We start from the raw sequence: 27,135 nt of genomic DNA on the forward strand, positions 1-27,135 counted from the left end.
GTCATTAGTCAGTCACAACTTGAGTGTGAATGAGTGCCAGACCCTTTCACAAGAGCAGTTCTTAATTTGGAGGGTAGTACAGGCAGTTTGATGGGTATCTGAGAGCCCTGAAGATGCAGGGGACATGCTGAGGGAGGAAAAGGCACAGAGAGCAATGACCAGGAGCTTCAAAGGCAAATTTCAACCAGTTACACAAGATGGCATTTAACAGTTTTATATTTGCTCTCCATTATGGTCCTGGGAAGCAGGGATTGCTATCATCCCCATTTGACATAATGAGGAAACTGAGGCCGAGAGGCACAGAGTGACTTCTCTGAGGTGGTACAACTGATGATTGGCAGGGCTGGAACTGGAGGCCGGGTCTTCCAAGCCCACACCTTGACTCTGTCCATGGTCCTTACCTGACCCTCTCCAGCCACTGCGTGGTTTGGCCCTGGTTTATTCCTGCCCACAACCACTCAGGTGAAGTCAGGCAGGGCTGACCAGCCCTCACATCCCACACTTCTGTCCAGTCACTGGCAGCTTCCCCAGTGGGCTCAGATTTGTCAAAATAGAGGAAAGAAACAGAAAGGTCATTGTTTCCAACCATTTGCAAGAATATCTGAGTTAAAAATGGAAGATTTGTCATTTGCATGGTGAAGGGAGGCGGGGAAGAGGAAGCATTGTTAGGTGTTGGTAATGTAAAAACATAAGTATGCTGTTATTTATGTAATTAGTTATTGCTTTCATTATGGGTGCAGTCTTAATGGTTATAGTATTTATGTATAATTACCTTAATATTCACTGAAATTTCCAAGTAGCTCCCTAATTAACTGTCTCAAATATATAATTACATTGCATCTTTACGCAAGACTTGCCTAATTAATGTAGTTACACCACTTCTTTTGTGAATGTGCATTATTAAATGCTCTTTGCATCATTCTTCTGACTTCTTGTAATTCACGCTTTACAAAAATTAAGACCCCGAATTAGAAACCTTCACAAGCAGCCTAATCCAGCAGCAAAGCAGAGGCTCATAGCAACTCTGGAAAAAACAAGGACTTGCTAAGCCTCATTATGAGTTTCTCATTATACAACCTGCCTACTTGGAGGTCAGAGGAGCCCGGGGTAGCCAGGCTCATTAGAACAGGCAGCCTCAGAGTGGGGCCCTCAGGTCCCAGCTTTCTTTGTCTAACTCGGGCTGTTGCCCTCAGGGTTAACCTGTCCCCAACAGGAAAGGCCACCATGTGTCCTGAGACTTCTGCATAACAGAAGGCTGAGCATTAGCCCTCCATGCCCTTCCAGCTAGTATGTCTGAGGCAACCTCTCTAAAGTCTTGCTTTCCTAATCTGTAAAATAGGTACAGTGACAAATGCTTGTCTCCTCAAAAAGCTTCTATAAGAATTAAATCAAGTAATGAACAGGAAAGAGGTTTAAAGTACAAAGTTAATGTGTTATATGACTGCAAGGGATTATTTCTAGAACCACTTTGCCTTGCTACCAGAGTGGTCTCAGAATATATTGGTTATTCAGTGCTGCAGAGCAAACCACCCCAAACTCAGTGGCTTAAAACAACCACCATGTTATTTGTTCATAATTGTGTGGATGGACAATTTGGGCCAGGCTCAGCTGGGTGATCTTTCTGGTCTGAACTAGGCTCAGCTGTTCTTGGCTAAGCTCACTCCCATATCTGGGGCCACAGCTGGGATGGCCAAGACCCCTCTCCATGTGGCCTCTTGCCCTCTGCCAGGCTAGCTTGGCATTTTCAGTGCTGGAAGCATTTCCAGCCCAAGATCAAAAGCCACAAGGCTTCTAGACCTGGGACTTGCACAACTTCACTTCCACCACACTCTATTAATCAAAGTACCTCAAAAGACCAGCCTAAATTCAAGGGCTGGGGAAATGGACACCATATCCCGATGGGAGGAATTTGTGCCACTGCTTGCACCTTATCACAGCAGGCTTACCTCCAATATCTTCTTTCCAGGGAGAAAATAATTCTTCAATTAATCAGTAACCAAGGGGTATTGAGAACTTGCCATGGACTTCACATTGTGGGAGGTCCCACAGGGGATCCAGAAGAAGTTTAATACAGTCGCAGTTGAAGCGGCAGAGCCAACAAACATGAATGAAACAGAAACGAAGTATGTACAAACTATGAGCTGTGGGCTCAAAGTATAATAAAAATGCCCAGAAAGGAGAGATCGATGAATCATGAGAGAAGACTTCATGGAGCAGTCATGGCAAGGAGGCCATCACAGGCCAGGCCAAAGCAGGGTGAAGAGAATGGACTACTCGATGTGTCGGAGGCAGTGAGACAATCAGATGAAGGAGAGAGTGAGGGTCATGCTGGAAAGGCCCTTGGAGCCATTTGGACTTGGGGGTTCCATGGGAAGAGAAGTGGGGTTTGAACAGAGTAGGCTCAAGATCCATAAATAATTATTTACTTAACATCAACCAAACTTTCCCAAGAACCTAGGAACTCAGCTCTTCCTTCAGATAACCACAGAGTTCAATCTCCTAATTCGGGTCACCTTCTCAAGGAGGTTGTTCCACTGTCCCACACATACTTGCACACGCAGGCACACACACGTGCACACACACACACACACACCCCAATGAAACACATGCAGACAGCCTCACCCCTCACTAACCTTTTACCCTTCTTCATTGTCTTCAGAGAAACTGTCCCTACTTTATATTGTATTACATACTTTTGTGTTTCTTTGCTTCCGGTGTGTCTCCTTTCCCCCCACAGGATTATAAGCTGTATGAGGGCAAGGACGCAATCTATTTTGTGTAGAGCTGTATCACCCCCAGCCCCTTGAATATACGTGGCACATAGCAGACTCCCAATAAGTATCTGTTGAATGAATGAATGATTAACAGAATGTATTCTGTAGGCCAGGAGCCAATCAGCTAGGTCCAGTCTTCACCAAGAACAGCATCAAAATCAATAACCATAGTGACCATGAGACACTGGGAGAAACAGCATAGTATTTCATGACCATTCCCCGAGTGCATTAACATGGAGGGCAAATCAGCCAACCTCACCAACCTGCATCCCTCCCTTCTCACTGCTCCCAGCACTATGCCCTTCAGAAGCTGGTGGGGAGGCACACATAGTCCACAGAGCTGGATACATACAATTAACATAACTGTGAATGGTGGTAGAACATCTCCATATTTTACCGAGGCAACAGCTCAGAGAGACAAAGGGACTTAGTACCCAACACCACGTAACTAGTTAATGATGAAGGTGAGACTCAAACCTAGGTCTTTTGGCTTCAGATCCAAGCTCAGCCCAGTACCTCACTTGGCACTGCAATACATGGGCTGGCTAGTGAGGACTCTGAGCCCTACCTGACCAAGCCAGGGAGAATGAGGAGGGCAGGACTTAAATGGTGAGAATGGGAGGCAAGGCTTACCCCCTGCCCCTTGTAAAGATGCCATTCACATTGTAGGCCATGTAAACAGACTGGAGCAGAATTCCATAGACTGCAGCGGGAATGGTATCCCCCACAGAGGTGCGACACAGGAAAACGCACAAAGTGCATCAAAAACTCAACACGCAGGGTGAGAACTGGGAATAGAGATTTGGATTTGGACTCAGAAAATGTGGCTCCAGAAATGTAACTCCTGGTTCCATCACTCACCTGCCCTATGAGTTTGGGCAAGTCACTCAACAGCCTGAGCCTGTTTGCTCATCTATAAAATAGGAATACTATCTGCCCTGATTGTTGAAAAGCTTTTGAGAGGATTAAATGAGATAAGGTATATATAAAAGCACATTGTAAACATGCAAAAAGCCAAACAAGTCTTTGGTATTGTCATTCCCTCCATATTAAATAATGACCCTGTGACCCCAAGGGTCCCTACTCTCCTTAATTGGACATACCCATCGTTAAGAAAAGGGCTTTTGCTGACAACAAATATGTATCACATGGCCGCTCTGTACCCAACAGTCTCCTAGGCAATATAGAGAGATCTAATAAGAAGTACTTGGCACCTGGCGCCATGCTGGAAAGTTAGTCCATACTCCTTGACTCGTATACTTGATTTTAGCCTACTTCTGCCACCACCTAGCTCTGGGATGTTACCAAATCACTTCACCACTTTGAGCCTCAAAATATTTGCTGTACGAGAAGTTCAGGTTTGACTGGTCATTTTCAAGCTCAAGTCTGAAGGTAGTTCTGAAAATATGGTATTGAATTTCCTCATTAAAAGTGGATTTAAAAACTATTTCCGTGCCAGTGGAAAATACACCCTCAGAGTATCATGTATCAAATATTGGCACGTTACATACCTTCAATTCTTTAACTTGAGTTTTGGCTGATTTTAAAATAAGAAAATACTATAACTCAGAACTTAAGGCATTTCTTTTAACAGCGTATTTCTTTTAAAGACCATATTGGGGCCCCATAAAGAATTTCTTATGAAAAAGGAAATATACTGATAAAAATAAGTTTGAAAATGAGAATGTTCTCTATGGCCCTTTCTCACTCTAAACTATCTCTGATTCTATGATGAATATAGAACAGAATTCCTGCCTTCAAAGAGAATGAAGTCTTCTTGAGAAGATAAAAAGCATAACGTGATGACATATAGCACAGGACAATTGCGCTAGCTGTGCCGATATCACTTCTACTCTCTTCCCACAGTGTTATCTGCTGATATACTTGCCCAGAATAAATCTACGCTTCCCAGTCTCCTTTGTGTCTTGGTGTGGCCATATGACAATGTCCTGGCCAATGGGATTGGAGATAGGGGCAGAAGTTCTATGCATGTGTGATCACAAAGGGTTCTCAGTAAGTGTACTTCGAAAGAAGTCTGTCTTCCTTCCCCCCTCTTCTCCTTCCTGCTGGCTAGAATATGGACCTCATGATTGAGGCTATATAGCAGCCGCTCTGGGTCATGATTTAGAAGGTGTATGCTGAGGACGGCAGAGCAATACAACAGAAGGGATTTAGCCCTTGATGACAGGGGACCACCTCCCTGGACCTTCACATGAGTGAGAAATAAATACCCATCTGATTTCAACCACCGCTATTTAAGAGTTGCTGCCACTCACAGCCAAAACAAATCCTACCCAATACAACAGCCTGTCATTATGTGCTTAACTTCCCCTAAGGAGCAATAAGCTCTTTGCCATCCCATCCTCTCGAGGCCATGAAATGTGATCTTTATTTGTGCTTTTTATAGAGGCCATCGCTAGTTCATACAGCAAAAAGTGGCTATCAGAGCTGGTTCTTTACCCTGTGCCCTTCTGAGCCTCAGCCCCCGCACGTGCAAAGTGGGGATAATACTTTCTGTCTAACGGGGTTGTTGTAGGGAAGGGTGGGGTGGGGTGCAGTGGGGTGCGGTGGGGTGGGGAAATCATTGAGTCCAAGCCTCAGCTTCATGACCTACTTCAAATGTAGCCCAAGTGACAGTAATACCCAACAGGATTGGTGGCGAAAACAGGCATCCACACCTCTGGACATGCATCCTGCTACCAGTGTGTGTGTGTGTGTGTGTGTGTGTGTGTGTGTGTGTGCGCGCACGTGCATGTACACAAGCGTGAACATAAATTCTGTAAACACCTTATGACCAGGAGAAAATGTATTGTAAAGCTAATGAGGGTAACTTTCAGGGCTCCTCCCTCACACCAACCACTTCAAAGACCCCGGGAGAGGCAATTGCAGTGTGCTCACATGACCATATGTTTTTATAAAGTTTACAGAAGTAAGATATTTTAGTAAGTAAGAGTCAGTGAAGATGTCTCCCGCTTTCCGCTCTGTCATTCCGACTTTCACTCGGCTGGTGGAGGAATGGCTACGAGCATTTGGGGGCTAAGCGAAAGCTGCGTCGGTGATACACCAGGTTTGGGGTACGTGGGGCATACTTGTGTGCCCTGCGATCCCTGATGTACTTACTGCTGGTGGGCCTAGCGGAGGAATGGCTCCCACCAATCTCTTAACATCACTTGCATAATGTATTTAAAAATGGTATATGAGAAAAACTTAATAGAGTTGTTCCCAAATTTAACAAAATGTGGGCCCACTGCGTGACCTCGGGCAAGCTAATCCTCTTTGTGCCTCAGTTTCCTCACCCATAAAATGAAGATTATGGAGTCTACCCCATGGAGTGGTTGTAAAGATTAAAGGCATAATTTGTAATTCACCTGAAGCACTTTGAACAGGGACCTGACCTCAGTAAACGCTATTGCTATTATTAGCATCCTGACATGTGAGGAATTTTCTTTCTGCTTCCTCTTGGGAGCCCTGGAGCTCTCCATCGTGCTCTTGAGGTTCTCCTGCAAATCTCTTCTAGTCATGATGAAAAAGTCAGTCCTCCTTGTTGCCAAAACGTTCCTCAAAACAAAGCATCACAGGAACACAGGAAAAGAGTTCAGGAACATTCCTACAGCGACATCTTTCATGAAGCTGCAGAAAATCAAGCAACCAAAACAAATAAATAGTCACCCCAAAACCTCACCCTGAGCCCCTCACAAGGCAGTTTGACACATCAGGATAAATCACTGAGGTTGGTCATTCTGCGGATCCGTTGGAGTCTCCTGCGTGTATGGAGCCGATGGGCATGGATGTTTTCACTGAACAGGAGACAATCGCCACGTCGTGGGTGAGTTAAGTCCGATGCCCTTAGCACAGGTGACGCATCAGGCTTTTCCCTTAATTCATGACATTCACGCCACTAGATTCAGCTTCTTACTTTTAGAAAATACAGATCTCTGGGGAATGAAAGAAATACCAGGAACTTAGGTCACAACTGTGACAGGAAATGTGCTGGATCTGTTGACAGTCTCCTCTTCCCTGCCTTTTTGTGGCAACTTGATCCACACCCATCCACGACAGAAACGCTGGAACGGCTTTTTCTCTTTAAATGTGTAACTATTGGCCTAAAAGTCACCTATGGTTGTAGAATAGGGGGAAGAAAAATGAATTTGAGAAATAGTTTGGGAGGTAGAATCCATAACACTTTTCCACAGATTGAATGTGGGGTGAAGTGTTCACGAACAGGAAGAGACCCTGATTTCTAGCTCCTTCTAGCTCCTTCTAGCTCCTGCTCTTCCAGCTGTGCCACGTGGCCCCTGGGAGCCCTGAGATTCTTTCCAACCAAGCAGGATAGGAATGCCGCTTCTACCTAATCCCTAGAGTGCTGGGAAAATCCACAGAAAGACTTGAGTCCTTTTTGTCAATTGTTCTATGCCACTTGTTATGCCAGATCTGTCCCATGGTGGGTATGAAAAAAGAGCAAGTTGTACTGTGCCCCCATCTGAGATTGCTCTTTTGGACAGAAGTGCGGTCTGTGGTCAGGGCAGAGAGAAAACAGCCCTCCCCACAGGAAGGGATGCCCGGCCCCGCTGGGCCACCGCCACACCCACCCGCAGAGCTGCTAACTAAACGCTGTCTAAGGAAACCGTTTCCCTACCTGCAGGATCTGGCCCACGCCGAATTAACTAATGAGACTCTTCCTATAGGCCTTTCTCAGGCCAAATTCCCAGGCACTGCCGGCCGTCCTGGTGCCAGAGATCTATTAGAGTCCCCATCGGAGCAACATATGTCTTCTGTGGGATTTCTTTTATTTCGCATCTACAGACAAGCATGGCCTCCACCGCCATTTGACTGGATTGCTGTACCCATTAATTTTCTGCTACGTGACAGCTAGGAGAGGAATGGTAAAAAGGACTCTGCGCTGTTACACCTAAAAATCTCTCTCCAGGGAGGGGCCAGTGTTTCATAAGTTTAATTCAGCCAACATGCAGTGAGCGCCAACTATGTGTGGGGTGCTCCGATGTGCTCCAAGGAAGTGACATAACACGAAAGAATGGTGGATGTTTTAACTGAATTCTCTGCGTTTTTGGGTGATTGGCTCCATCAGCACAACACCATCCAAGCTATGCATTTGAAACATTGGGGTGGCCCATTATGCAACCTAGGACTCCCATATGGAAAATTTTTTTTTCCAATATAGGATTTTTCCATTGTCTTTTTTTGTTGTTGTTCTCTTTTTTTTTTCTTTTACCTTTTTTTTTTTTTTTTCCAGATCTTGTGATGCCCAGATAGCTACCAAAATAACCAGTGGCTGCAACATCTGGGAGAGCAAACAGACACAGGAAAAAAAACAGCAAAAGGGGAAGATCCACGAAAACAGGAAACATGGAGAGGAGAGTTTAAAAAGATGTCAAAGCAAAGGCTGCCTGGGCTGGCAGGGAGGGAGGAGGCCAGGAGAGAGGCCATGAGCTCAGGCACCCGCACAAGTTCCTCAGGAGTCTTCAGAGAATTGCAGGCTGACGTAGGCCATGCCCACACACAAAAGGACCACAACCTTTCACACCTCTGTTTTACACAAAAGTCACCACCTCCTTCAAGACCGAATGATAGCCACACCACCAACTTCCCTACGTAGGTGGCTAACCCTGCCCGTCTGGGCCCACCAGCCCCCGGACAGGAACACACGTGGAGCGACAGCGGCGCCATGGGGACTCCTGCGCAGAGGCCTCGTACCGCTTTGCACAGCCTCACATCACAGAGGCCCTCTGCGTGCCCACGCTCATCTCTTTCAGCCCTGTATGCCCACACTAGCCCTGGGCCAGGCCCATAACACATAGTTGTCCAATGAATAATTGCCCAAACTGAACTTCAAATGGCTTCGACCTCACCACCAATACTCTTTACCGCATGGCTCTCATCTCCTGGCCCAAACTTCCGGATTCCAATTAGAGCAAAGTAGCCACCCACAGCGGAGACGGGCACCCCCTCCTACATGGACGGGGCGCCCAGTCAATGATGCTGATTACCTTATGGACAAGTAGAATTTTGAGAGTTGAATGTGGGCCTCGAGTTCATCAAGTTCAACCTTCTTCTTAGACATGAACTTTCCATGTGTCATTAAAACAGAGAAACTTAAGTCGATGAGTCTCCTGTGCCAGGACAGTCGCACCCGGAGAGGGATACTTACTCCCCTCCTACCCTGGACAAAGCAAATTTTTTCTTCAAATGCCAAAAAAGACAACCATTACCACCATCTCTTCTCTGTTATTTCTTCCATGTGCCAAGATAAAATGTCACCTTCTGATTCTACTCTTCTGGCAGTTTCCCTGGCTTGTGAACTGCTCAACAGAGATTTGATCTCCTCTTGTTTTAGCAATTAATTCTGAAAGTAGCTGCTGATGCCATGAAAAGTTCTCCCAGGAGAAAAAGAAAACATTCAAACCCAAGAGCTAGACACTTCAGCCATGTTCACCTTCTCAAGAGAACGCAGCGTGGTGGAAAGCAGCACCCTGTTCCCATGACCTCATGGAATTTTCCTTCTCCACCCTCCAAACAGGTCACTGCCCTGCAGGAGTAAAATGAGAAGAGGTTCAGGGTGGGTCTCTGTTCTCCCAATAGTCACACCAACTGGGTCCTAACTGCCAATTTCCCTCCCCCTGAGCCTGAGAAGGGCGGAGCCATCAGTCACCAGGATCAAGGGCTTTAACAACCCCAATAGCCCACAGACCAGGTGCTATGCAGGAAGAGCTTCTCCCTGGGAACTTCCAGGCTAAGCCACAGACGTCCAGGCTCCCATCACACTGCACTGAAAGTTAATCGTTTACATTTCTCTCTCTTGCCTCCTGGACTCCAACAGGACGGTGATTTAATTATCTGATTTCTCAGTGTCTGATGATAAATGTGTATTTGTGCTAAAGAAACATTCACCTGAGACATGAACAGAGGAGCCAGTTCCCGATGGCATTTCCAGGGAGAGGGTCAGTGAACTAACTTGGTGGTTAGGGGAAATGAGGCATTTTGAGACTGAAATCTCCAGTCTGGAGCAGACACGGTTGGGAGGGGAGTGGGGTTAGGTTTCTCCTATATTCCATGGGAATCTTTTTCTTCAGTCTCTTTAAAGTTAAAGCAATGGCTAAAGGAGCCAGGGTGGACACAATCCCCACCAAGTTCCCATCTCTCCGGTGCCCCCACAGGAGGCCCTCAGACAAGCTGGTGGGGAGTCTGTGGCGGGAGCTTTTCCGCACAAAGCGACCTCCCTCTTGAACCCTTCTCACTTCAGGTTTCTTTGAGAGGGTGCCAAGGTTTCACTAGCTGGCACAGAGATCGGCTCCTTCCCTCAGACACGGTATGTGAAAGGCAAGGCAGGAGGAGCTTTTGTCGCCTGTTTGACTGGGAGGGGCTGGGGGGGGTCCAACGGTGAGACCCCAGTAGAGGAAGGACCTCAGACAGCTGTCTGCCAAGGCACAGAAGAATGTCTTTCTTACTTTATGAGAAAGAAAACAAACAAACAAACAAAAAGATCTAAGGAACAGGGAAAGAAAGGTAACCATGGAGCTTTTTCCAAGGAGCCTAAGACAGCTATCTCCGCCAGCCGGAGAGTGGGAAAGTCCAGCTTTGTTCTGATGAAGGGATATGAGGCTTATTTGGACCAGAAAAAAAAATCATCCACTGAATAATCAGATGCCTCTGGACTGGCTACAGAAGGCTCTATCTGGTGGTGTCCATTCTGCCTGCTGGCTTCCTGCAGAGATGAGAGCCTCCCCCAAGGAGACTGCCATTCTCCAAAAGTCGAGTTCTTGGCATCGAGCTGGGGTCCTCGCGATAAGGGATTAGATGGTCTGGGGCCTGCTCTGGCCTTCCCTCTGCCAACTCCATGTGGAATTAAAATGCCCAGAGCTGAGCTACTCGCTCAGGACCTGCCCCCCGCTCCACTCCCCATAAATCTGTGACCCCATGGGTCCCCTGAAGTTGGAAATGAGATCAAGGCCATTGGGAAATGCCTCGCTGAGCTTCCTGGGAGAAAGGAATCATTCCAACTATAAGACAGAGAAAGAAAAACAAGCCCCAAGATGAATTTAATTTCCATTTATATCAGTTGTGGCAAGTTCTAGAAAAAGAAGAACTTGTTTTTTGTTTTATTTTGTTTTTAATGGCCCACGTGATACTCTAAACCAACAGAAAAGGACTTCTCCACTTGCCTGCTGCAACTCACGCCCCGCCCTGGAAAGGGGCTCAGGTTGGGGAGATGCAACTCTTAGCAACTGGAACCGTGGTCTACATAATAGGAATTTTTCAAGGGCATAATCCAACCAGAGGAGGAAGTTCCTTTCCCCGTGACTCTCTTGGCTTATTCAGCTCCTGGAAAAAAGCAGTTAGCCCATGTAATTAATAGAGATGAACCTGGCACTTCACTCAGCATTTCAGCTATTGTGGGGGCCGTTTGCCTTGTCTCTAATTTCCAGGGTCCAAGGTCTGCAATAACAAGCCGAGGAGGAGCCTTCTGACCCTCCCTTGTCTAAAATGTTCTTCTTTTCTGATCTCCCCTTCTCTGCTCTCCTCTTCCTCCTCCCCGCTTTACTCACATCACGCAGACCTCCAGCCATTCTCACTCCCACCCAGAGATCAGCACAGAACCACAAAGATGGCAGACTCCCAGCTTGCACTAAGAGAACACAACACAAACCATGAACTCAAGAGAAGAAATGTCCTTCCACTACCTGGCTTGCCCATCAAATGAGCACCAGACTTAGACAAGGAGAACCAGACAAAATATCTTTGTAACCAAAGGAGACCCATGGCCCACATTTTAGCCTCCAACAAAATTTGCCACAGTACCACGATTCAGGAAATAACTTGGGGAACTCTTGGAGTTGATGGTTAATGTGACTTGACTTCAGGACAATACCTATTTTCAGAAATAATTTGTTTAAGCAACACATAGTATCGCATGTCACTAAAGGCCAGACCTGGGTGCAGACATTGAGGAGTGGGGACTAAAACACACAGATAATACTGCCCTCAAAAAACCTACCCTCTAATAGGGACAACGGATAGTATACGTGTAAATAAAATTAAATAAGTAAATAGTGCTTATACAACTAAACTTCAGATAGTGCTAAAAGCTATAAAGGAAATAAAAACATGGTAACGCGGTGGAGAAGGGGATGGATGAGTGACCATGAATTGACATTTGAAGGGCAAAATTGGCCGACATGATGGGGAGACCCAGGCTTGGAAAGATCTGGAAGGAAGCACTGTCAGGTGAGGGAACATTGGCTAGAGCAAAGGGAGGCTGGGGAGGAAGTGACAGGACAAACCTGGGTAGACCAGCTGACCCAATTACTTTCTCAACAGTACCAGAAAAGTCCCTTTGTTCTCTGATGCTTTTTTTTTTTTTCCCCAGATAAAAATCCATCATAATTATTTCTTTCCCAATTTCCTCCCTGTCAGGACCTCTTGTCTTTTATCAACCTGGTCCTCTAACACCACCTACCCCGCCCCCCACATACACACCCATATACACACGGAGACAAGCAACCTGCTATAGCAATGCAGGAACCTCAGAGAAAAAATGCGGTGGCTTCTTCAAGACCTTACTACCACCCGCAAGTCAGGCACATGACCAAAAACCTGAGTGGAACGCCTGAGGCAGAGACGCCTGGCTGGAGACACATGCTAGAGTGGCCGAGGAAAGGGAGGAAGCATTTGCAAGACTGGTCGGCACAGTTGTGTTTCTTCTTCCTTCGTTCTCTATGAACAGCAACGGTTAACAGCGCGCTTTCCTTTTTTCTTTAAACAGATTAAGAGTCCGAGGCAAGAAAGGCATCCTGGTGGTTGGAAAACAGTGTCTTCTTTTTTTCTTTCTTTGCCCCACTGAAACGACTCTTCCCTCCTCCTCTGCTCAGGCTGGGCTCACGTTCCCGCGCTGCAGGCTCGTGCAACCTTCCTATCCATGCTTCGCATTGCACGGGAAGGATAACTCAGGAGGTGGAAAGGGTTTTATTCAACTTGACCATCTCCTAAAAAAAAGAAAGAAAGAAAGAAAAAGAGAAAGAGAAAAAGAAAAAGAGAAAGAGAAAAAGAAAAAGAGAAAGAAAAGAGAAAGATGAAGAACAGGAGAGGGGCCAGACTAAATGGATATGATCTGAATGCATATTTGTGTTACAACTAATACAACCAGCATCAGAGAGGGGCCAAGATCAAATAAATGGTAAAACCTGACAAAGAGAAGAATAGATGGTATGTGGAGCCATCTGTTTTGGAGGACACCCAAATCTGTCTGAATCTGTGAGGCCAAACTACCAGCTATTCTAAGACGCCCCATTCCAAGAGTGGCCTAACGCGCGTCTACACAATCAGTTTCTCTCGCCATCACTTTGGCTGCAACTTTTTTGTGCAATTAAGTAATTTATTCCTTTCTTCAGCCTCCTGATTCTAATGAATCCGAGCCACAAACAAGCCTCAGTTGCTCCTATTCAAGGAGTCTGATTGCATCTGGCAGTGATTGCTGAAAATCCTGAAGAGGAAACAGGGAAGGGAAGCGTATTGTTTGGGGGGGTAATAGGTGAAGACCTGCCTCTCTTGACCTATAATACATTAGTGTCAGTGAACATTTGGCAGCCTTCAGATGATTAGCAATGAAGATGAATCAAGCAAAAAAGAGGTAGAAATCTGCCTCATCTGAATCACCAGAACTGCATACATTTGCATGCTGATTAGCTGTTCTTTTGTCTGTGTTCCTAATTATTATGACACATTATGTCTTCATCATGCAAGATTCTGATCTGTCTTGTTCAAAATGCATGTAGAAAAAAGTGCAGTTTATTGATTCAACATGTAACTTTTATTTTTATGTTTGCTTTAATTAAATACATATTTGATTGCCTTTGACTGCTGTCCTTTTTTTTTTTTTTTTTTTTGCTCTTATTTATTTCATCTTGTTGACAAACACACAGGTAACCTTCCTTTATCATTCTCAGCTCATCTGGTGCTCACGGTTTTCCCTCTCTGCCTTCCTCTCTCTCTCTCTCTCTCAGGTGCTCACTTCCATTTTCTTGAAGAGGCAAAACAAAGGAAGAAAAGACAACAAAACGGCATCCCTAGTAACACGGCAGAGCGGGGGGCTGGCGCTGGGGGCACACAGGCGATGCCCACAGCAAGGAGGGAAAATGGCTCCAACCTTAAGAAGAGCAAACAAACGGTTGTGACTCTGGAGAAGGGCTTTTCCAGTGGAGCGTGGGCAGCAGAAGGGGGTTAAAAATAACATGATCTTGCAGAAGAGAGAGACCCGGTGGCATTCCCAGTTGTCTTCACACTTTATTGATCACAAGGATTTGTGAACAGGACGTGAAAAACGCCTGTCTCCCAGGTCAAGCCTCCATTTTTCCCATATGGCCCAATGACTCTGCTGGAATATCTGGGAAAGGAGGGGAGACTGCTTTCCCAATGGGCTCTGCTTAGACCCAGTTACCCCCCTTTTTCTCAGAAGTGGAAGTGGTGTGGGGAACTTGGCATCTCTCTGTGCCAGACCCCAGAGAATCTCCCACCCCCAAAGCAGCTGGGAAACCAACACTCCCAGGAGCAAGGGGGAGGGCAGGGAACTGGACAGAGAACTCTGGGATGAAGGGCCTCTCACCCTCCCCTAAAAAGATGCAAAATGTGCCAGCGTGTACCTCGAGGCCTGCTGGGGCTACTCGGTCCCAACAACTGGGGACTCTTTCAGTAGTGGGGGTGGGGAGAGGTGTGGGCAGAAAGAGAAAGGAAAAGATATTTGTTTCCTGCTGGTTACAGCCACCCCAAGCCCTGATGTCCTTATCACCCTCCACCCAGGGATATGCTAAACAGCTGTAGTTAGCACCAAGCTATTTGGTGAATCCAATCAAGACACTTAGAAAGCAAAAGAGCATCACAGAGGAAGAGCCGGATGCAGGAGTAATTGAGTGTGCTGAGGGTCCATAGCTGCTCAGAAAGAAAGCAGGGCCCAACCAAATGCAAATGGCTCCTCACTGAAGAGGCATAATGCCCATCGCTCTTCCCTGCTAATGGGCATGATTGGCTGGAAATGTAATCAACAGCTCTGCCCCCAACATCTATCCCTACAGTGAGGGATGATGGAAATCCATATTCATGAGAAAGCAAACCGGCAATGTTTACTGGGTGCAGAAAGGGGGCAGGGCTGGCCTGGGTCAGACAGAGTTCCTTGGGAGCCATAATGAGGCTGGGAGCAGGGAAACCAGTGCTGTTAGAGCCCCTGTCCCAGCCCCTCCCCTCACATACCTGCCCCCCAATATGTACACACGGCTGCTGAATCTGGGACCAAAGAGAACACCCGAATCCATAATTTACCTACGCAGAATCTGGACGTCTATCTGGGTGCTGCCATCTCACAACATCTTGCGTCAAAGCGCTCAGTCCTTCCCCTCCCTTGCCAACCCACCCTCTAAGCACGGCACATCTATTCCACGTGTAGCAACAGATATGGAGGGAATGGTAACAAAAGGTACAGATATAACACAGACATCTCGAAATCCACTTTGGAATCCCTCCATCATACCCCGGGTGGTCTAAGCTAAAAATAAAGGATATCTGGCATTGAACTGGGTTGCATGATATCTGTATTAGTCAGTTCAGGCTGCCGTAACAAATATCATAGACTGGGTAGGCTAAAAGCCAGAAACTTATTTTCTCACCGTTCTGGAAGCTGAAAGTCCAAGGTCAAGGTGTTGGCAGGGTTGGTTTCTCCTGAGCCCTCTCTTCTTGGCTTGCAGATGGCTGCCTTCTTCCTGTTTCCCCACATGGTCTTTCCTCGTGTGTGAGCACCCCTGGTGTCTCTGTGTGTCCTAATCTCTTCCAATAAGGACACCAGTTAAATTGGATTAGGGCCCACTCCAATGTTTCATTTTTACTTAATTCATTCTTTAAGACCCTATCTCCAAAGACAGTCATATTCTGAGGTACTAGGGGTTTGGTCTTCAACATACGAATTTTGAGGGAACACAATTCAGCCCAAAACAGTGTCTCCCCAAAACGCAAATCTGCCAAAACCTCAGAATGTACCTCATTTGAAAATACAGTCTTTGCAGATATAATTAGTTAAGATAGGGTGTTGCTGGATTAGAGGGGCCCTAAATTCAGTGACTGATGTTCTTCTAAGAGGAGAACAACATACATATGGACACACAGAGAGAGTGCCATGGGATGACAGAGGCAAAGACTGGAGTGACGTAGGTATGGGCCATGGAGCAACAAGGATGGCTGGCCAACCACCCGAGGCCAGGAAGAGGCAAGCAAGCCCTTCTTCCCAGAGCCTACAGGGGGTGCAGAGCCCTGCTGACACCTTGATTTCAGACTTCCACCTCCAAAACTACAAGAGAATACTGTGACCTAGTTTGTAGTCATTTGTTTTTTTTTTTGTTTGTTTGTTTTTTAAGATTTTATTTATTTATTTGACAGAGATAGAGACAGCCAGAGAGAGAGGGAACACAAGCAGGGGGAGTGGGAGAGGAAGAAGCAGGCTCATAACGGAGGAGCCTGATGTGGGACTCGATCCCAGAACGCCGGGATCACTCCCTGAGCTGAAGGCAGACGCTTAACCGCTATGCCACCCAGGCGCCCCGTGGTCATTTGTTTTAACAACCACAAGAAACTAACACAACCGTGAAGACTGAAACCCACAGAACATCCCAAAACCTCAATGTAGAATTAGACTGTCACTTGGAACAACCACTCACTCACCAGAAGATGACCACAGATGCCCCAGGGCAAACTGGTCTGCATTTCTCTTCCCTCCTCTGCTTCCCAAATTTCCCTCTGGTAAAGGAGCCAGGAGCAGGGAACAGGTTCAAGAATATCCGTAAGCAAGTCATTAGATCCTGGTCATCTGGTCATCTGGTCACCGGCCACCTGAATTCAGGGCCCAAAGAAATACAGGGAGAGGGTGATGGTCAATAAAGTCAGAAATCCAAACTATGAACAACCCAAACAACCTGTTGTCTCCAGGCTGAGGTTTAGAGACCTGTACCGATCCACAACAACTCTCAGGGAAATGAGAAAAATAAAGCATTGAGGTTTTATAAAGCTAAATATGTTTTATGCAAGAGACTCCTCCTTCATTCTGAGACCATGTCCTTTTTTTAAAAAAGATTTATTTATTTATTTGAGAGAGAGCCCACACGTGCACATGAGCAGGGGAAGGGGAGAGGGAGAGAGAGGGAAAGAATCTCAAGCAGACTCCCTACTGAGCATAGAGCCCGATGAGGGGCTTAATCTCATGACCCTGAGATCACGACCTAAGCAGAAATCAAGAATCAGACATATAACCAACTGAGCCACCCAGGCACCCCAATCATGTCCTTTTTATATCTTAGATGCTTAAATGTCCTACCTATTATAAAATGATGGCAATAAGGGATGGTAAAAATTTTTCTAATGTTCATTCTTAATAAAATTAAAAGCTGGCAATTCTCTGACTGGCCATCAGTTGAAAACTAAAAATCCATGAACTGTTACTTCTTCCAAGAAGCCTCTTCACATTCTTCACTCCCTTGGTACTGATGCATAAATCCTGCATTTCATTTTTCACTCATATTTGGCTCTAAAATTATTCTCTGATTTCTTTCCAAAGAGATTGCAAATAGATCCCTATCTCCCAGGGATAAGGATCATGACTCTTACATTTTCTATTTCTACTTTTACACAGCACAGAGCGGCACACTCAACAGATGCCCAGGAAATGCTGAATGAATGAATAAAAGAATAAACAGATATAGTTGATGGGCCCAGGACAAAGCAGGAATTTATAAAGGCATAATTGGGAACTTGCTAGTTTCTGAAGTCCCTTCCCACCACAACTATCCATGGTTCCTTAGTTAAGGGGGATGAGAACTAGGCCCCCAAGTCTGTTGAAATTATAATGGAAAAGGGGATGCTGATGCCACAGGCCCAGAGAATTCTGGAAGCTTCCATGCTGAAAATGGCCCAAGATATGAGGCAGCTTGATATATAACCAGGATCCAAATGCTTCTCACTACTTTTGCCCAAACCACCTTCATCCTTCACCCACACAAATGCACAAACCTTCATAGTAGTCAGAATAATGGCCTTCCAAAGATGAACACATCTCAGTCCCCCCAAATTGTGAATACCTTACATGGTGAAAGGGACTTTGCAGATGTGATGAATTTAAGGATCGTGGGACAGATTATCCTGGCTTATGCAGATGAGGCCAACTTAATCACAAAGGTCCTTATATGGGAAAAAGGGTCAGAGTCAAAGAAGGAAATGGACCAATGGAAGCAGATGTCAGAGAAAGAGAGATGAAGACAGTCTGCTTCTGGTTTCGAGGCCAGGGAAGAAGCTGAGAGTCCAGAGATGCAGACAGTCTTTAGAAGCTGCAAAAGTCAAGGAAGTCTCCTCTAGAACATTTGGAAAGAACACAGCCCTGCTCATACTTTGATTTTAGGACTCTGGCCTCCTGAACTGTAAAATAATAAATCTGTGTTGTTTCAAGCCGCTACACTTGTGGTAAGTTGTTACAGCAGCAATAAGAAACTAATACATTTCCTTACTGGTCTCCCTGCTTCTGTCCTTGTCCTTCTATGGTCTATTTCTGAACATGAAAGCCAGAGAGAGCCTTTTAAAATCTAAGTCAGATCCCATCTTCCTCTGTTCAATATCTTCACACCATACCCTATGTCAGAGTAAAATACAAAGTTCTCAGAACCTCCCACAAGGCCCTACCCGATCTAATAGTCATAACTTCTGAGACTTCCTCTCCTCCAGCTCTTCCCAGTCACTCTACTCTGGATTTACTGGCCTTCTTGGGGTTCTTGGCATCCTCCTGTCTCTGGGCCTTTACATTTTCTATACCCTCTGTCTAGAAGGCTCCTTCCCAGACATCTAAGAGCTGATTCTGACCTCCTTCATGTCTCTCTCTGCTCAAAGAGCACCTTTTCAGCAAGGCCTTCTTAAAGCTGAAACGCCCTTTCACTTCCAGTCTTCTCTCCCTACCTGGGATTCTCTAGAGCACTCAAACTGTCTGGCATCCTACTGACCCGCTTGTTTATTTCCTGTCTCCAATAGAATGTCTCCTGTCTTCATTAGGACCAAGATTTCTGTGTTTCATCTGCAGTGCCAAAACAGTGCCTGGCACATAGTAGGTGCTCAATAAATAACTGCTAAACAGATGATCACTCCCTGTAGGAGCCTTTGAGTTGATGTAACCAGTGCTGATAACAACCACCATATTAATCACTGCCAAGTTACTGGGTACCAGGCACTGTGCAGAGTGTTTCACATGGATGAACTCAATCAAATCACAGTGACTTTTCAAATAGGGTCCTCAAGGGAACTTGAGGAGCAACAAAATTCAAAATGTAGGGTGAGAATTGCTGATTTCTGATTATGGCCCCCACTGGTTCAGTAAAGAGCAAACTATTTACTTGGCAAAACTGACATCACCACAAGAACTTTGATAAAATGGGATTTGGGCACATTAATCCTCCAGCTCTGAAAGTTCCAGACCCATGGTAAATATGTAATCAGAATCTGCTAACTAGGTTTTTATTTTTTTACAAAAGATCTAATGTCACCTACCAGTATGGAGAGAGAAGATACAAGTCAGAAATGTGGAAAATCTCACAGAAACATGGGACTTCTCCTCAACAACCCACTTTTGTGGGAAGGCCACCAAATCCTCCCACCTTGTTATGACAGAGTCCCCAATGTCACAGGTTAGTTAGCTCTGACATTGTGACTTAGAAGAAGAAATACATATTTGGACTTTGGCTCCATTTCTGGCACTAAGCTCTTAGAATCCTGAGAATTTCCTAAATGAGGCGAGGATAAAGGTATCTCTTGCTATGTTAATGAGATAACTTTTGGAAAGCTCCTAAGGATGGGGCTGGTTTCCTGGAGACCCAATCATGTGACTAGAGGGTTGGAAATTTCAGTGGCACCTCAGCCTCCCGGGAGGGGAAGGGCTACCCACCCACTTCCGGGAGGTTGAGTCAGTCACTAACAGCCAGTGATTTAACCAATCATGCCTATGTAATGAAGCTTCCATACAGACTCAAAAGGACAGGGTTCGGAGAGCTTCCAGGTTGGGGAACACATGATTCGGGGTGAGCGGCATGCCTGGAGAACATGCTTTCATGTTCAGAAATAGACCATAGACGGACAAGGACAGAAGCAGGGAGACCATTATGTTGTCCCATGCAACACTTTCATCTGGATGTTAGTCTGCGTCCTTCATCATACATTTTATGATAAACCGGTAAATGTAAGTGAATATTTCCCTGAGTTCCATGAGTCGTTTGGGCTGATTAATTGAATTCTGAGGGGGAGGAGGTCATGGAAACCTCTGATTTAGAGAGGGTGGGTCAGAAGCACAGGTGACAAGCTGGACGTGTGATTGGCATCTAAAGTGGTGGCAGTCTTGTGGGACCAAGCCCTCAACCTGTGGAATCTGATGCCATCTCCTTGTAGATTGTGCCAGAATGGAGTTGAATTGTCGGACCCCAAGCTGGTGTCCAGGGATTGCTTGGTGGTGTGGGGAAACAGCCCCCACGCACACATTGGAAGGGGTGACCAGAACCTTTTTTAGTAACTAAGAGTAAATGAGACGTAGAGCAGGGAAAGGGGGCCAGGATGGGCTGGGAGGGGGGCACCAGTAAGGGGGCTGTAAGATCTTCTGCTCCTCAAAGATTTGCAGGTGGGGAGGATCCAAGCGAGGGAGTCTGGTTGGGTGGGACAGGTGTGCCTGGAGAAGTCTCTCCTTTCTGACTCTCCCCGGGGGTCTCATTTGGGAAAATGCTTTCTGAAGCAACACAAACTGGCCTGTGACTAACTCCACTCACCGGCCTGACTGTCCCCAAGGGGGAAGAAAAGGGAATTCCCCCCTTTGAGGCCACATTACGGGCGGGGATCTTCTTTTGTTTGCAATTGTAATCTCAGGAGTCACTCAAGTCAATAAACAAACAAGTGAAAAGATTCAGCGAGGTGTAAAAATAGATTTGCACAGGGCAGACAACTGCACATTCCATTTATTTACCTCTTCTAACAAACCGATACCTGGGGTGACATTTATTAATAAACGGCATTACCAGGTGCCTGATATGTGGCTCGCGGAAATTAATTACCCAGCCCATGGTAAAACCATAACAAGCCTGCAGTGCTGTAACATTTGTGCTAATTGAAAATGAGATAAGTGCTGGGGGTGCAATTTGCATTCAATGCAGTGTATTAATTATCTTCAGTTCTCTTCATGATAAATACACCTGACTGAATCACTCTCCTAATTTACCGGGTAATAGAGTCGTAAGTGGGTTCCCTCAGGTAACCAAGGGAAGGCACTGCGTTGTGGGCAAGATGGAGACCCTCGCTTTTCTGAGTACTTCGGCAAGCTCAGCTCCTGTGCTGGGATGGGCCTTGCATCGTTCCTAGGAACACAGTGAACTCAACCTGTTAGACTCACCCAGACTCCCCGCCTCGGGCCCTAATCCTTCCACCAGATAGGCCGCCTGGCTCTAGAAGCTCAGAGAATGCTCAAAAAGAGGACTTTGGAAGGAATCTGTTTTAACCCAGCCAACAACTCTCCCGTACCCTGAGTATTATTATCTCTGCAAGGAAGGGCCTTTTCCTAATCATTGCTCGCATATTCATTCAAAATGTTTTGCATCTTTTTCTGAATGGACACAAACTGAAACTTACCGTCGGGAAAATACAGATTTAAAGATGTGGGGCAGGTGCCGCAGATTAATGCTTGGGGATGATGGTTTGGAAAAAGGCTTCAAATTACAAACCCAAACTGAGCTGTACAGCAAAGGCCCTCAGTACCACCCAACAAGGAAAGATGGCCTTTCAAGAGAGAAGGAGGGGAAAGACACATCCGGCCGTCATGAACTGGAGTTCCCCAACCATCCGTCCATTGCTGACACAACTGCCAAGCCTTTGCCATCTTTTCCAATTCGGCAAGGTGCTCCTCTGGCCTTGGCGTGTTGAGCAGCGTGTAATGAGGGAGGGTGATGCTGACAGTCACAAGAACACTTTTCGAGAACTGAGAGCTTACCGTGTGTCAGGCATAAGCTAAGCACTTAACTTACATCATCTAAATTAATGCTCTTTAGAAGCTCCCCTTACTCTGTCTAAAGAAACCCGTCCCCTTCGACCTCCCCTTCCCCTCCACACACAGGGACTCTCGTGACAGCACCTTCTTGCTTCCTGTCCCAAACTGTAATCACCTCGCTTGCTTGTTTACTTGCCTTCTCCCTGATTAGCATACAAGCTCCTGAGAGTAGAGCCCCAACCTGTCTTCTTCACCCCCATTTTGTGACGAGCACAGAGTGGGATACTTAGTAAATACCTGTGGAATGAAGGCAAACGTCTTATAACAATCCTCCAACGTAAGTAGACCAAAACTCAATTATGACCCGGTCCAAGCAGTGCGTAACACATGTTCTCAAATTAATAAATGTAGAAGCGTATCCCAGGCCCACCCATAGCACCCAAAGAGGCCAAGAATCCTCCTCATAAGGGCCCTGAGCACACAGAACGCTTACCATGAAATCCCATCTACTCTCGAGCAGGAAGGCGCCAACCTGACTCTCAGTGTTCTCATGGTCCGTGGGAAGAGGAAACACGGCTGTAAATACCCCTAACGTAAAGCAAACAGTAGCCCAAGGAAGCACCACTACTTCTGATACTCACATTGGAAAGAAATGTCTTCTAAGGACAGAGAAGATGCTCTTCAATGTCTCGTCACACTCTTGTCATCAGGAAACTGCTGTTGGCCCACCGGTATCTCTGTGTGGGCTGGTAAATGGCGCCTGTCAGGCCAGTGTGGCCCAGAAGGGCTCAGGCTTGGCAAGAAGAGCCCGGCTGGATTTCAGTCCTCACTCACCCCCCTTAGGGAGGAGCCCCTGTACACAGCACAACCTGCACAATGCCTGTGGTGGCCCTGCTGAGGGGACACCAGTGACCGTCTCCTCTCAGAGCTTCCCACCTTAAAGGGCAATCTGGTATGTTAATTAGACTTGAGATAGATAGATAGATAGATAGATAGATAGATAGATAGATAAGAGGGGGAAGTCCCATCTAGTAAAACCAGCCCCATGGAAGCCTTTGGGGTATGGTCTTGGTCTCCCCAGCTCTCAATCCCTTGGTAGATAGTACCATATCCAGGGCAACTCTGTTAGATTACGCCTCAGGATGACAAATGACAGTGACTGCTAGGTTTCTCTGAAGAGAGGGGTGGCAGGTTTTTATAGTAGCCAAGTGAGTATACTCTCCGTTCTGGTAAAAAGAACTGAACTCTTAATATGCCACCTCCTTCCTGTACGGACTGTGTGTTTATGTTGTCCCCAAATTCATATTTTGAAGCCCTAACCTCCGATGTGACTGTATGTTGCAGGAAGAGTCATCATGGAGGCCGTTACAGTTAAATGAGGCCAGAAGGGCAAGGTCACGGTCCGAGAGGATCGGTGTCCTTTTAAGAAGACACAGCATCTCTCTCCACCATTGGAGCACACAGTGAAGATAGAGGTCAGTCTACAAACCAGAAGAGGCCTCAGAATAAAACCTACCCTGCCAGCACCTTGATCTTGGACTGCCAGTCTCTAGAAATGTGAGAAATAAATTTCTGTTATTTAAGTCATTCCATCTATGGTATTTTGCTGTGGCGGCCTGAGCTAAGACAATGCCCTTGACATCAGTGATATTCAGCTGCCCTGGGAAATGGGCAACTACAAAAGGGGAGTGCTCCATGGGGTGTGGGAGACTAGGGCTAGAGAGAGAAGATAAACAATGAATCAGAGAACGCTTTCTTCAGGAGTTATGCCCATTGTATAATGGATACACACCGTGTGTTACACTCCCATTGCAATATCGTATATTGTCAATACCGTAGCCAGACTGGTCTTCTTGAAACAATCAGATCTTTTCATTCCTCTGCTCAAAACTTGCCAATGGCTCCAATTCCCAAAGGATAAAATCCCAAGTGTATACAGGATCCTACAAGGCCCCCTGACCTGGTCTAGGGGTCCTCTCTGACCTCACGCCCCACTGTCCTCCCCTTGGCTCATTATGCCCAGCCATGCTAACTTCCTATAGCTTCTCAGACACTGCTATCCACAAATATACCTCAGGGCCTTTGCATTTGCTGCTACTTATTCCTGAAGGCTCTTTCCTGGCTTCCTTTCTGTCTACTCAAACATCACATGATTGGTGAGGGCTTCCCTAATCATTATAGATAAAAATAACAATCCACAACCCCACCCCAGTGCCACAACACACACACACACACACACACACACACACACACACTGCATGCCTTACCTACCTTATCCTGCTTAATTTTCTCCACAGTGATCCTCAGAATCTGATATACTATCTGCTTATTAATTTGTTAATTGCCACCCTCTCCCTGAAACAAAAGCTTCACACAGGCAGGAAACTGTTCTCTCTTATATCCTGAGCAGTTTCAATAGTGCCTGGCGCATAATAGACACTAAATAAGTACTTGTTAAGTGAATGAAAGATGTAAATGATTATAAGGTAGCAGATAATAGTAACTATATTTATTGAGTGATTAGCTAAGCTTTTTTTCTTTTTTAAAGATTTTATTACTTATTTATTGGACAGAGAGAGACAAAGCAAGAGAGGGAACACCAGTGGGGGGAGTGTGAGAGGGAGAAGCAGGCTTCCTGCTGAGCAGGGAGCCCAATGCGGGGCTCGATCCCAGGGCCCTGGGATCATGACCTGAGCTGAAGGCAGACGCTCAACGACTGAGCCACCCAGGCACCCCAGCTAAGCTTTTTATACACATTATATGTGTGTATGCTGGGAATTAAACTAAACTCTTTACATACTGGGAACAGAGGTTTAAATACATCATTTCGTTTAGTCCTTACAATAACCATTTGATGCAGGTGTTATTATTCCCATTTTACAGATAAGAAAACTGAAACTCCCTGAGTACATACTGCATACTCCACAGGGATAGCAAGGAGTAAAGTTAGTCAGGATTTGAACACAGGTCTGCCTGACTTCAAAGCCCATGCTCTTAACCACTCCACACAACTACTGATATGATTGGAAAAGTGTATGGAAATCAGGTATATGTAAATTAAGTCTCAACTGAAATACACCAGGGTATTTACTATTTAAAGAGAACCTGTGGTGAACCCCAAATTGTTTAAAAAAAAAACAACAAATAATTCCTTTTATGAAATAGCCCTTTAATGTATCTATTTTTAATAAATATACCAGCTTTATCTCAAACTGAGACAAACCCCTGATTCAAAAAAACATTTTTACTCAGCTTTACAATGTAACATGTGGCATTTCTGCCAGAAGACTGACCTTGCCTCTCAGGTATAGCCCACACTGGTACTGAAATGGATTTGTAACCCTCAAATCGCACCAATGGACAGAGAGGGGAAGGAGGCAACCACCACAAGTTTGCCAAAAAGCCCACCTGGGACTAAACTTTTTACAAAAAGCTGCAAAAAGAACTCACATGGTGTTGAAAGGATCAAAAAGAGGATTTTTTTGTTATTGTTGTTGGAAAATTATCATCATTATGTTCCTTTAAATATAAGCAGAAAATCGAGTTTTCCCCAGGCAACTCACCATTCTATCACTTCATTTAAAATCATTGTGATTGAAAGCACAGAATAGCATAAGGACGCACTGACTTCAGTGATTTTCCTGACTGAATTACTGGGCTCAAAGAGTAATTATGTATAGCACATTTTCAAGATATATGCTTGTCTCTATTTTCAAATGAGGCAACACATCATCCAGGGGTCAGGTGAGTAGACGAGCAAGGGACGGGGGTGGGGGGGGGGGTCAAGTATTCTGTCCTACTCTAGGCTGAATTCGGGTAGCACTCAGAACTAAGTCTTAGAATTGCTCCTCTTCTACAGGGCACATTTCATATTATCCAAAAAAAAAAAAAAAAAAATTGCTCAAGCGAATGCCATGTTATTTTGCTTACCTCATTTGGGACAATTCATATGGCAGGAATTTCATTCAATGGGCCTATCTTCCCCCCAAGTATATTCCACTGCTGTTAATGGAGGAAACCTGGAGCCAAAAAAAGTCCCTGTGGTCAAAAAAGCTGGTGGAAATAAGTATGGCTTAAGCAAGTGTCTTTATAGCAAGATTTCTCGGAGCCTTTAATATGTTAATCAGCATCTTAAGTCAGGGACATAGATGCAGTGTTTCGCTAATATGTTTGGCAAGAAGACCCTGGTTTTAACAAGAACCTAAGGATTCCTATTCCCTGCTCAAGGTTTTAGGAAACCCCCCTTTAGGAAAGGGGTATATCAAACACTCTAGGCTTTAAGAAGGTTACAATTTCCGGGGCACCTGGGTGGCACAGCGGTTAAGAGTCTGCCTTCGGCTCAGGGCGTGATCCCGGCGTTATGGGATCGAGCCCCACATCAGGCTCCTCTGCTATGAGCCTGCTTCTTCCTCTCCCACTCCCCCTGCTTGTGTTCCCTCTCTCGCTGGCTGTCTCTATGTCTGTCGAATAAATAAATAAAATCTTAAAAAAAAAAAAAAAAAAGAAGGTTACAATTTCCTTGAGGGGTATTATGAGTTAAGTTGTGTCCTCCTAGAAAGATATGTTGAAATCCTAACCCCTGTTATTTTTGGATGTGACCCTATTTGGAAATAGGGCCTTTACAGATGAAATCAAGTTCAGATATTGTCATGAGGGTGGGCCCTCATCCGATAGGACTAGGGTCTTTATAAGAAGAATGCAGGGGAGGGTATGTGTTGTAATGAGCACTGGGTGTTATCAAAGACTGATGAATCACAGACCCATATCCCTGAAACAAACAATACAGTATATGTTAATTAATTGAATTTAAATAAATTTTTAAAAATAAAAAAAAAAGTGCAATGTGAAGAGACAGAAATGGGAGTTATGTTGCCATAATCCAAGGAAGCCAGGACCCACCAGAAGTTGGCAGAGGCAAGAAAGGATCTTCTAGAAGCTTCGGAGCGAGCATGGCCCTGCCTACTCCTTGATTTCAGACTGTCAGCCTCCAGAGTCAATGTCTCGGAGGCCACGCAGTTTGTATTACTTGGTTAAGGCAGCCCTAGGAAACTAATACAGGAAGGTGACGCACGTAAGTACCGATACGAGAGGCAAGGAGGGAAGGAGGCAGTCAGGGGTGTCCAAAAGCAAGTACAGTCAACAAGGAAGCAGGGCTTTCAAGGAGAACTTTCTGGCGGCCGGGGTGGTCAGAGATGCCTTCCAGGAGGAGTGGGGCTGGGTGGTGTGGAGCAAACACACAGATCTTCTGGGTTATTGGGGGGAGTTCACACACACACACAGACACACACACACGCACAGCCTTGAAGAGGTCATGTAAAA

The 27,135-nt window shown here is 45.7% G+C and overlaps 1 protein-coding gene across 7 annotated transcripts in view; it reads right to left on the reverse strand.

Moving 5' to 3' along the window:
* The window catches only part of RPS6KC1 (ribosomal protein S6 kinase C1), a 282,130-nt gene that overhangs the window by 34,122 nt on the left and 220,873 nt on the right, over window positions 1-27,135 (reverse strand). For 6 of the 7 annotated variants that reach the window (XR_008960506.1, XR_008960505.1, XR_008960504.1 and 3 more), the window contains one exon: window positions 16,488-16,655. Coding sequence is in view for 2 of the 7 variants with exons in the window: in XM_057315501.1 (XP_057171484.1) it covers window positions 16,637-16,655 (19 nt within the window). In the remaining 5 variants the exon portion in view is untranslated. Of the gene's footprint in view, window positions 1-12,131; window positions 12,773-16,487; window positions 16,656-27,135 lie in introns of those variants that run through there. The other variant, XR_006410636.3, reaches the window with a different exon arrangement.

The sequence above is a fragment of the Ursus arctos genome, unplaced genomic scaffold, assembly GCF_023065955.2.
Source record: "Ursus arctos isolate Adak ecotype North America unplaced genomic scaffold, UrsArc2.0 scaffold_2, whole genome shotgun sequence".
Classification (NCBI taxonomy): domain Eukaryota; kingdom Metazoa; phylum Chordata; class Mammalia; order Carnivora; family Ursidae; genus Ursus; species Ursus arctos.